Below are 12621 nucleotides of genomic sequence, written 5' to 3'. Positions count from 1 at the left end.
GAGAAAGACTTTTTGGGTTTGGAAACAAGCAAAAGATACAAAAGAGAAAGAAGGGCTGAATTCAGACCAAGTGCTGGAACCCTCACTGGTGCCAGCCTAAGGCGCATTTCAGTAAACTCTGTGAATGGAGGAGCAGAGGGCAGTCAGCCAGGGACACTGGCTCCTTGATGGTATTCACTTTCATGGTGTAAGAAACAGAAGTGGAGGGCATCATCTGTGCTAGGAGCCCTCCCTACAGGCAGAGACTGACTGACAGACAGACAGACAAAGGGAAACAGACAGGCATTTGTACTCCACAGAGACAGCTCTGCTATGGATTTTTCCCCTGCCTAGGACTTACTTAAAGCAGAGGCCCCTCATATTCCAGGCCAGGGTGGGGTTAAGGGGCATAAATTGCTTTAACCAGGATGTCTGCATTCCTGAGAAGTCTGCTTTCCATTTAGAAGGAAAGGCATCAGCTTTGAAGGAGTCCCAGGTTACTGAGTAATCACCATAATAAGATTGAGAATGATGGTGACCTATACAAACATGATAAAATACACGATTTTCTCTGCTCAGTAAGAGGATTTTGATTATAACTCAGCACTTGCCTGAGGTCCTAATATACTGACAGCATTCTCAGAAAAGCTCTGGAAGGACAAAGGACAAAAATGATTCCACAAAACATAACAAAACTAAATATCTACAGACTTCCAAGCCCTCTTATGTAGGTATATTCCACCTGGAAAATTAAAAGTAAGGTTGTAGTCTGTCTATCCTTAGTCACCATTTCATGTACCAGCCTGTCATACAAAGCGTGAGGAAGTACCAGAGATCAATAGCTGTTCTGGGTTAACATTGCCACAGCTTTTTTTCTTTAAAAGAATTTTTCCCATGTAGATCACATCTTACTGTATCCCAGGCATATTTCTGTGGTCTGTCAATGGAAATTAATGCTTAGAAGGAGCACTTTTCTTTGGAGGTTTTATAACTTCTTAATATAAGTGATGGAAGCAGCAATGTTCCTGTGGAATTGTTCCTTTAAAGTTGCTCTTCCAATGACTGTTAACCCTCAGGTTTGAGAAACATGAACCTGATGTGCCACCTGGACCATGAATGAGCACAGGTGCTCATTGAGACCTCCATGGAGGCAGCATGGCTGGAGAGGTCTCTTTGCCTGGCACAGCCTCCATGAATCTTGTTTGTTCTGCTGCACCCCCTGGTTGCATTAGCGTCACTCAACTTGCTTTGCTTACCTACAGTGACACTCATCTGAGCAAAAGCTCTTAAGTGTATGTGTGTGTGTGTGTATGTGTTTTATGGGAAGTGAAAAGCCAAATGAAAATGTACTTGAAAATGTTAGCTATGGAACATAGCCTCTCAAAGCATGTCACCTATTTCTATATTACTGCTAATATGGTTTCTAAGTTGGCTAAAAGCTTTATGTGACAACTTTTGAAGTTCCTAATGAATCCTTACATATTATGTGCAATAACATATTTTTTTTGAGGAGAATGTTATAAAGCACCTCTACCTCTAGCATCTCTTTTCAGCCTCACAGAGCTGTGAAGGAGGCAGGATAGGTATTTATTTGTATGTTCATTTTGAAAGTGAGAAAAGACTCAGAGAGGTTGAGTCTTTTGAGGTCACACAGCTGGTCAGAGCTGATCCATGACCTCCAACCTTACAAGAACCTTTTGTAAGTTTGTCAGAAAGCATCTTATTAGTCTTCTTTCCAAAACCGATTTATTAAGGGTTGTGGGTAAGAGGAAGAAGTTGCCCAGTCGGCCTCAGCTCAGCTACTATTTGCCTGAGAAGGGCTGAGGACTGACCCCGGCAGGGCTCTGGCTGCAGCCACAGACCCTGCCTATGAGTCCCTGAGTGTAGGAGCTGACCAGTTCACACCTCAAAGTGGACTTCTGGAGTTGGGGCAGGAGAGGAGGGCTGCACGTGGACTCCTGGGTTCAGGCAGCAGGACTATTTGTTAATATCCAGGCATATATCACTAAAAAATATACACAAATGCATTTCATCCCACCCCACAAGATCTGAGCATCCCTCTTGTCCTCTACTGTCATCTGTAGTCAATGAACCACATAAATTCAAACTTTGGAAATATTAAATATCATAAACAATTTTTAAATGTATTAAAATGCAAAACAGGAGTAAATGAAATTTCTCGCCCTAGGGAACTAACTAATGTAAAGTGGCAAAATAATGGGAGTTTGAATGCACTCTCAAAAGTGGCCATGAAGTGGAATTCAGAATCATATTTTAATATGTACCTGTTACACTTACTTTGCCAAGGATGACTGGTGATGAATTCTCATTTATAAAACTAAGCAATAAAGTAAAAAAGAAATAGTAAAGTGAGGGGAAAGAGATTGAGAGAGAGCACAGAGATGAGACAGCGAGAGAGGTTGTGTGAGATGGTATTAGTCATAGCTTGGGCACCACAGAAAGCTAGGTCACCGTAGCCATTGCAGAAGAGTCCATCACCCCTCCACACAGGACCATCATTAGCAATGACCCCAGGGGATCCAGGCAGCTGTCCCTCCTACAGACCTGCAAAAATTGTGGGGTGAAGGTTGGAGGCACCTATCAGTGTGGACCAGCAGTGATCCAACTGAGAATAGTCCAGCTCTTCATAGGAGTTTATAAAGTGATGAGCAACAACCAATACCCTTCCTGCTCAAGATAAGTGGTCAGAATGACAGATCTATCTTCATAGGTATTATTCCAGCACTCTCCCTGTAGACATGCTCTTCCACCTGTTACTCAGCCCTGGGTGTAATGAGGACAAGAAGGGAAGTCCCAATGAGTCTATCATTTATTTTAGTATAGAGTCATGGTGGCTAAGTTTCACATTTGGGGAGTTCAGCTGTGCCCTGCCCCTCCACTACTGCACTGCTTTTCCATTCTCCCCCACCACCCCCAGATAGTGGCTCTTCATTCATTGCCCCATCAGTTTTGGCCCGGATGTGGTGCAGCCCTTCAGCATCCCATTTTTTTTTTTTTTGCCCTTCATTTAAAGAGCATTGACCTGAAGGCACAAATGCAGAGGCAGCAGCATCAGACATGCAGTTGGGTGGCCACAGGCAACACAGCACCCACAGCCGCCTGCAGTGATTCAGATAGTAGCTCGGAGCGGGTTTCCTTATTATACAATTGAAGCAAAATCTGCCTCTTCCAGTTCTCAGTGAAAGAGGGTGAGCGGATGGAATGGGGGTGGGGGGCATCTCTTTAGCAGAACTCAAAGAAGACAAACTCCCGACATCTCTTCCCTTCCCTTCCCTTCCCTTCCCTTCCCTTCCCTGCCCTTCCCTGCCCTTCCCTGTCCTTCTCTCTCTCTCTCTCTCTCTCTCTCTCTCTCTCTCTCTCTCTCTCTCTCTCACACACACACACACACACACACACACACACACACACACACACACCGGCTGAGTCTGAACACAAGGAAAAATACTTTGTAGAAAGAGCTCCCTGGCCAACTCTTAGCTCCTTGTCTGAGCGTTTCTGCCAGCATTACTTCAGCGGTAGCCAGAGGGGGCTCCAAAATTCATGTGCTTGCCTGCTTTTGCAAACACATGGGCAGGCTGCAATCTCCGTAACTTTTCAAATCCTGTCTATTGAACATTTGCCCAGAGATATTTTGGGGGGTCGCTCCCTACTTCCTCCACCACCTCTACTGCTGACCCCAGTACACTCTTGCGTTGACAGCTTGGAGGAAAGAAACTAGATTTTCACTCCAGTTGTTCTGGCCAGTCAGGGGAAAAACCCACTGCCACAGAGAGCACCAAGGCACTTAAGAGAGCCAGAATGAGTCGAAGCAACCTCTCTGGGTGCCAAACTCAGTGCTAGCACCCGCGAACCTGCCTTTGCCAGGAGCTCCGTGTGCGCGGGAGGGTCACTGACTTCTGGAGAAAGGACTTGAACCCGAGCAGCGTGTATATAAAACCATAGAAAGCAGCTCACCTTTACGTTGTGCGTGGGGTTTACCACGCAGACAAGTTGCCCAGCAGCGGAGAAAACCCGTTTAGCCTTGTAGTGTTGAAAGCGGAGGTGAATGAGATCTAACACAGCTCCAAAGCACTGGGTAAAGAAAAGCATCACAACTTTTGGGGGGTGGTTGGCACAGGAAGGCAGCGGAGGCAGCTGTAAGTCCTTGGGCTCTGGAAGGAGCGCAGACACCGAGACACTCCGCTCCCGACCGGCTTAGCGTGCCTTCATATTCATCATCAAAATAAGACGGTTAGAATCTTGCAGCAGTGAGGCGGCCAATCAAAAGGACAGAAATGTTATCCTTGAGCTACAGAGACAGCCAATAACAAATGCCTCCCCTACTGAAACTCCCTGATGAATTGAGCCTGGCGTAGAATGTATTATTGAACATTACCATAGATCAGCACATTGCATTTATCTTGTGATTACAGCCTACCATACATAATGCAGGGGAGATAGGCTGACAAAATTGATTGCTTAATGTGTCTCCATTTATTAATTGACTTAATTTGACATGAGAGCCTTTCTTAATGCACTGGCAAAAACGTAAAGCGTTTAAACGTCCAAATAGTAAAACAGCCTGTTCCAAAGTAAGCAGATGGATAACGCACATCCTGGCTCGACTCATCAGAGCTGCTTGGGAGGAAATCAAATATTACAAGACTCCTCTGATTCCAGATAAGGACTTGGCAGATGCAGAACCGCGCATCTTTTAATCTTGCACTCTATCTCTGCAATTTGGGTTTCAATCCCTTGAAAAATCTTACTCTCCACTCTCTCTATATAATTCCAGACCAGAAAAACAAACAAACACTGTATATATACACACATACACACACATAATAGTAGTAACAATATATACAATTATGTGTAATATATATTACATATATATGTAATTATTGAAGCCTGAAAATATTAAAGCTAAAGATGCATTGAGTATGCTTTTAAAAATAATGAAATTCCTGATGCATGAATGCACACACAGAAAAACCTACAGAGGTAAGTGGTTTGTAATCAGCAAAATAATTACAATGTGGAGGGTCTTTACTTGTCATTCATTTTCATATTTGTGGGCAGCAAACTGCTAATTAATCACTAGATTGTTGGATACATTAAGACAGAGATTAAGAGCACACATACCACATCATTTGCTTGTCTTTGCGAATGCCAGCAGCACGTTTCTGTGCTAGAGGAGGCAGAGGCATTCCAGTCCTCAGACTGCACTCCCTCTCTCTCCAAATGGGGCTAGGGGTTGGCTGGCAGGTAGACGGTGTGGGGGAGGTTTCCTACATCCACCCCCAGGTTCTGAAAGAAAGGTTCCTGAGCAGTACATGAGGAGTCAGGATTTCTGGGGACAGTCAGCCTTTGTAACTAAAGCACGAGAGTAGAGTGTGTTTTGTCTTGCTTCTTCTTTGGTTGTTTCTCTGTTGAGAAGTCAGCCCAGATCCTGCGTGCCTGGGTGAGGATGGGCCTTTTGGGTGAATTGCACCCAGAGTTCTGAGCTCATTGTTCCTTCCACAATGGCTCTCATTTTGCTTTGGCTACACTGTGTGATTTGTAATATATGGAAGTGTACATCCATCTGGGACATCTATGCTGTGACCTGCTCAGGCAATTGAACCAACAACAGATTAAAATATAGGAAAAAAAATGAACAGGTTTACTGAAACCAAGGCAAACCCAGGTGTTAGTTTTAATTTGAATTTTAAACTAATCCAAATGTTTTAAGAAACAAATAAGCCAAGCACCAATTAAAATGGAAACTTTGTACTTTCTAAAATAATTGCACTGGCACAGACCTAGAAAATGACAACATTTGAACTGATTAGGACCTCATCAATCTGATACTTTATAGGATATGAGTCCCTACACTCAGTCATTAAATGATTCATAAATAAGTTTGCTGACCCAGAATACCAGAATTTGCTCTCTAAAGTTTTTATTTTCCAAGCAATCAACAGTTTAGTGTTCAACTGGAAAGCATTCAATGTTCTGCTTTTGTCTTACTTTTTAAAAAATAAAAGTGAGATCATAATCCCACAGGTTTCTTAAAAATACATTTCATAATTCATAAGGGTCCAAACTTCCCTTTTCTCTGCCCTGTGTTAGAATGGAACTATTGTGTTTTTGTTTATCCCTTTGTGCAACCTCAGACAGGTTTCTTAACCTCATTGAAGCTCGGTTCCTGTAGAGAACGGTTCCAAAAGTGGGAAATGTGGCTCAGCCCCCACTGGGAAAAGCCAGTGGGGAGCGAGGTTGGCAGGCAGGACCCACGTCCATGGATAGGTTCTCCAGTGGGAAATCAGGCCTGCATTGTACCTTGACTGCTATGAGACTCGTTCTTGCTAAAACTCCCTCACCCTGAATTGAGGCAGCAAATTTTTACTGAGTATCTTCATCTTCCTAAAATCTGTGCTAAACCACTCAAGTATGGAGTGTGAGCAGTTTCCCCCTTGAGCTGTAACATCCTTCACTTTGAAGTAATTAGCTGTGTTCTGTCCTTTGTTGTCCTTAAAAGGTAATCACCTGTGGTGAACCTGTGCATAGTAAATGAGGACCATCCTCCATGTAATGTGCCCAGGAAAACAATAAAAGCCTGTCCAGGTGGGGGTCAGCTCTCTTGGGCTCTCTTTAGCCCTCTCACCCTCTCTCACTTAGAGAGTGGCCACTCAGCCCCTTTTTCTTCACAGGATTTCTGTAGTCCGTGTGTATTTGTATATTGCAGCCACAACACTGGATCCTGTGGGCCCGGATCTGTGTCAGGTCCCCACATTTGTAACAAGGGAATGACCAAAGTGTATTTCTTTCAAGGCCATTGTGAAGACAAAGACAATGTATCTAGAAGAACCCAGCACAGTGCCTGATTCAAAATAGCCTCTCAGTACTTGACTCTAATGAGCATCTTGGTGGAAGAGTGATTATTTGGCAGTATGTTTCTTTCTTCTGCTCCATGAAATATTTTTCCCCACTGATATTCATGTTATCCTCCAGGGCCATGCAAGCAGAGGGCATGATAGGAGTGAATTTGGTTCCTGCTATGTTCTTAAAGGTTAGTGTTCCTGATATTACCTATAGACCTGGCCTGGGAGTGAGGGCCGAAGGGAAAAGGAGTACACATTGATATTAGTGTTGAGAACAGTGCTACAGACCTGCTATTATAGTTTCATTTCCTTGGTCTCAGACTTGACCTCTTGCTCTAACTCTGTATTCCAAAACTGGTCCTACATTACTCCCTTTTAAAATATTAAATACCATATGATCTCACTTATATGTGGAATCTAATCAACAAAACAAACAAGCAAGCAAAATATAACCAGAGACATTGAAATAAAGCACAAACTGACAGTAACCATAGGGGAGGAGAGAGATAATGGGGGAAAATAGGGGAAGGTCCATCAAGGAACATGTATAAAGGACACATGGACAAAGCCAAAGGGGGTAGTTTCAAGGGTGGGAGGCTGGGATGGAGTGGAGAGTGTGGTGGGGTGAAAATGGAGACAACTATACTTGAACAACAATAAAAATGAAAATTAAAAAAATATTAAGCACATCTGTGTGTTCTCAGAATCAGTCCTCAAAATAATCGGTCATTGGAAAATGTCTGAATCTCACCCTAATAATAGATGACCTCTTAATGTCCCCAAGATAGGGTGGCACAAACTAGCTTTCAAGTAGAGATTTAGAGCTGTGTCTACCTCTTATTATTAAGTTGACCCCTCCTCAGTAGCCATATCTAGCCCCTCATGCTATGCCATGATGCCTAGGGCTCCCCATTCACTTCTGTGACAACCAGGTTTAAATTTTATCTGTACGAGAAAGTCTCTGTGGTTGGTAACCAGACAAATTTGGATTCAAACCCTACATTGTTACTTACTATTACTTTTGGCAAATTAATTTCACTGATGGTTAGTTTTGTTCCTTGTAAAATAACTCCCTTGAAAAGTAGTTTAAAGATTAAATGAGATAATATAGGTAAAACGACCAGCCCAATGCCTGTCTTTGATAATAACTTTAATGAGAAGCTATTGTCATTACTATTATCATCTTTGCATCAAAAATGTTTTTGTCCAAGTCAACCCAAACTGCTGGTGAAGATGTGGAACAACCAAAATTCTCACACACTGTTGCAACCTACTTTGGAAAAGCGTTTGGGTGCATCTACTAAAGCCAAACATGTGTCCACCCTATAAGCCAGAAAGTCCACTCCATATACCCAACACAGATGTTAGCATGTGCTCACCAAAAGACTTGCCTAGGATTTTCATCCCAATGTATTTCTAATATAGTTTCACAGCAACTACATTCACAATTGTTAAACAACTGGAAACAACCTAAGTATCTATCAACAACTGAATGGATAAATTATATCACTTTTTCCTCCTTTCATTAAATACTACATATGAAAAAGAATAAACTATTTTTACATGCAACAATGCAATAACATGGATGGATCTTGCAGATACAATTTTCAGGTAGAGAAGCCACACAGGAAAGAGTACATGTTGTGTGATTCTATTTATATGAAGTTCTAGAATGCAAACATTAATTTATGGTGTAGGAGATCAGGAGAGTGGTAACCTTGGCAAGGGGTGATGGCTGAAGGGGAAATGAGGATTTTAGAAAGCCAGATATAGCCTGTTTTTTAATAAAAATCTGTGCTCTAGTTTCATGACTATTGTAGATTAAATAGTTTCCTAAAAATAGGTACAGTGAAGCCCTAAACCCCAGTACCTCAGAATATGATCTTATTTGGAAATACAGTACAGAGGTAATCAAGTTAAAATGAGGTCTCAGTGTGAGCTCAAATCCAGCATGATTAGTGTTCTTATAAAAGGGGGGGATTTGAATATAGAGACATACACACAGGGATAATGCCATTTGAACATGAAGACAGAGATTGGGGCAATATATCTACAAGCCAGGAGCACCAAACATAACAAGCCAACCATGAGAAGCTAGGGGTAAAACAGGGAACAAATTCTCCCTCCCAGCCTCTGGAAGGAACCGACCCCGCTAACACTGACCCAGACTTCTAGTCTTCAGAACTGAGAGACGGTAGCTGTTTGTCATTTAAGCCACCCAGTTTGTGGTACTTTGTTAAGGCAGTCTTAGGAAACGAATACAATAAATATGTCTGTTTTGTGGTAATTCTTCAGGCCGTGAAGTTATGATCAGTGCACTTTTCTGTATGTGAGATATATGTACCAAATGATACTAAAAAATGTGAATGAGCACATAATTGAATTTTGAAATAGGTACTTCGTAAACATTTTAAGTTTATTGATGTAATCACAAAGGGAAATACTTGATTACATAAAATATTAAACTCTGTATGTCACAATAATGTGTAACAACTGGAATTGAAAAAATCCAAAATATCAGGGGATATATTTGCAGCAATTATGATAGCAAAAAATATGTATTCCTATTAAAGAACTCTTGCATACACATTTTAAAGAACTAAAATTATGTAGAACAAATAGACAAAATGTATAAACAAAGTACACAGAAGAAGAAATTGAAAGATTAATGATTAAATGAAAAATGTTCAGTAGAACTAGAAATCAAAGAAATTCAAATTAAAACAAGATACCATCTTTTACTTTGTTAAATTTGTACTTTTTATTTTAACAATAATATCCAGTGCTTATGAATCTTCTATAAGACTGACATTCTCACGTACTGCGATAAGAATAACAACAACAGGGAAGAAACAAGAGTGCAGCGTGATCATGGGGAAGCAAAAGAAAACAAGGAAATATGCAACCATGAAGCGAATGCTTAGTCTGAGAGATCAGAGGCTTAAAGAAAAGGATAAAACCTAAAAAGAAAGAAAAGAAAGATGCTAGTGCACTCAAGGAAAGAGAAGTCCCCCAATAATCTTCCTGCTTATTCTTCCAATATAACACACAGCTGGGCCCACCTTACCACATCCTGGTTGATACCAACTTTATCAACTTTTTCATCAAGGCTAAACTGGACTTAGTGCAGTCAATGATGGACTGTCTCTATGCCAAGTTTATACCTTGTATAACTGACTGTGTAATGGCTGAAATTGAGAAATTGGAGCAGAAGTATCGAGTGGCTCTAAGGATCGCCAAGGACCCCAGATTTGAATGATTACCATGCACGCACAAAGGTACCTATGCAGATGACTGTTTAGTACAGAGAGTAACTCGGCACAAGTGTTACATTGTGGCCACGGTTGACTGGGACCTTAAACGAAGAATCAGGAAGATCCTGGAGTTCCCATCATGTACGTTTCTAATCATAGATACAACATTGAGTGGATGCCAGATGATTATGTAGCCCCTTGGTTCTAATGCTTAAAGGATGAAGTTCCTCTGCTTTCCTTCAACTAGCTTCCCCAGTTGCCAGTTTATTAAACATGCTACAGAATGAGTTGTTATTGCTCCACTCACCCATTTGCTCTGTACTGAGCTAAGTATGGTTAAATACACTCACCTTTTGATGTTGCTTTGAAAATGGTATTTTCTATCATTTTAATATTTGTTACATGTTTTTATAAATCAGATAACTGCTCACACAAAAAAAGAATAACAACAACAAACATTTAAATAGTTGGTGTATTGTATATCAGGTATGCTAAGTACTTGCACTATGTACTCAAGTACATCTGCTGTCAAATAGTCCAATATCTTATTTTTCTCTTCACAAGAACCCCATGACACAAGTATCATTTTGCTAATTTCCAGACAAGGAGGAAAATTAACTTGTATAGGGTCACTCAACTAGTAAATGGTAGAGGTAGGATTTGAACCAAGATTTCTCCAGTGACATACTGAGAATTACTGCTTTTGAGAGTGTAACTTGTGTTTTTTTCTTGAAAACAATTAGACAATGTGCATCAACTGCCTAAAAGGATTCAGAAATTTTGACTTAACTAAATTTCTAGGAATCTGCTCTTATGATACAACCAGAAATATCAACAAAGATTTAAGTACAAGGATGTTCATTGTTATATCACTTATACAACTGGAAAAAATAGAAATAACCTACATGTCCACAATAAAAGTAGCCAAATAATTTAAGGTACATCTATCCACAACATGGAATAAATTATAGCTATAAAAATATATTTCTGGACCTGGCTGGTTTGGCTTAGTTGGTTGGAACATCATCCCCAAAACTGAAAGGTTGTGGGTTTGATCCCCTGTCAGGGTACGTAGCTAGGTTGTGGGTTCAATCAGCCAAGGTGAGCATGTGAGGCAACTGATTCATGTTTCTCTCCTACATTGATGTTTCTCTCCCTTTCTCCTTCTCCCTTCTTCTCTCTCTAAAGAAGAAATGAAAAATGTCCTTGGGTGAGGATAATAAATGATTTTTAAATATATTCCTGGGAAAAAATATTAGAAAAACATGCACAAAGAAAAGACTAAAAACCTTCACATTATCCCTCAGAAAGGGACTAATTGAATAAACTATATACATCTATAAGAGGTCTGTCCAGAAGGTACCCAGCCATAAAATATGAAAAATAGAGTCATTCATTGAATAAGATACAAGATACAAGAAACATTATACATAGGACAATGACGCCTCAGTCCCTTTCAAAATAGTCACCTTGGGACCTCACGCAGGTCTTCCAATTGCCATCAGCTGCACTGTTGTATTTTCCTAACTCTCATTGATGGTCTGAAATCTCTTCCCTTTCAAAGGTGATTCTAGATCTGGGAAAAGCCAGAAGTCTCAGGGTACCAAATCTTGGATGTAGGGGGGCGTGAATCACCTGGGAGATTTGATGTTTTGCCAAAAAACTCTGCACAAGATGTGATGCATGAGCAGGTGCACTGTTGTGATGAAGCTGCTAATCACCAGTTGCCCACAGCTGTGGCCTTCTGAATCATCTGAATAGTTTCCAAGGAGGAATGTTCATGCTTAACACAAAATCTGATGCAGATTCGTTGCTCTACTGGCTCACTCATTTTGAATGTGATGGCCACACAGTACACATGCTCACTCAACTGCGTCTACCACCCCCACTGACTAGTACAGTGAAGTTGTCATTGTTCACACATTCACATTCCAGTCCACTTTGCTTGGCTGTCAGGTTACATCAATGTTACACAAACTGTTCTCATATTAACAATGGCTGAACTTTTTCCAGACAGTCCTTGTAAAATGGTGACTATTAGCCATAAAAATAAATCATAATTATTTTCTAATGTTATGGAATGAATTCAAGATAAATTAGTAAATTAAAACATGTGACAAATCATGCACATAATGTGCAATATTTATCTTAGAATATATATTCATTAGTTTTTTGTGTTTTAAAAGTGGGACAATAAATAAAAAAACAAAAACAAAGTTACTTATAGGGAAGAGAAGGGAGAGGGTGGAGTGGACAGAAATGAAGCTAAACATCTCTGAATATATCTTCTTCTACAGTCTGACTTCTAAACCTTGAAACTATCCCTGACCTGTGTGGCTCAGTTAGTTGGGCATTTTCCCACAAAGCAAAATGTTGCTGATTTGATTCCTGGTCAGGGCACATGCCTGGGTTGCAGGCTCAGTCCCCAGTTGGGGCACATGCAAGAGGTGATTGATTGATGTCTCTCTCTCACATTGATGTTTTCCTCCCTCTCTTTCTCTCTACATTTCCCTCTCTCTAAAAAC

General features: G+C 40.8%; 1 protein-coding gene and 1 pseudogene across 1 annotated transcript in view; one reads left to right on the top strand and one right to left on the bottom strand.

Moving 5' to 3' along the window:
* The window catches only part of SIAH3 (siah E3 ubiquitin protein ligase family member 3), a 114561-nt gene extending 110457 nt beyond the window's left edge, over positions 1–4104 (bottom strand). The window contains exon 1 of the mRNA XM_024567517.3: positions 3955–4104. Coding sequence (XP_024423285.2) covers positions 3955–4089 — 135 coding nt within the window. The 5' untranslated portion in view covers positions 4090–4104. The remainder of the gene's footprint in view (positions 1–3954) is intronic.
* A 5609-nt stretch (positions 4105–9713) lies between these two features.
* On the top strand, positions 9714–10304 carry LOC112311230 (rRNA-processing protein FCF1 homolog pseudogene; annotated as a pseudogene).
* The last annotated feature ends 2317 nt before the right edge of the window (positions 10305–12621 follow it).

This window comes from Desmodus rotundus, chromosome 13 (assembly GCF_022682495.2).
Source record: "Desmodus rotundus isolate HL8 chromosome 13, HLdesRot8A.1, whole genome shotgun sequence".
Lineage (NCBI taxonomy): Eukaryota > Metazoa > Chordata > Mammalia > Chiroptera > Phyllostomidae > Desmodus > Desmodus rotundus.
Note: the sequence above shows the minus strand (reverse complement) of the source record. Positions and strands in the feature narration are given on the sequence as shown.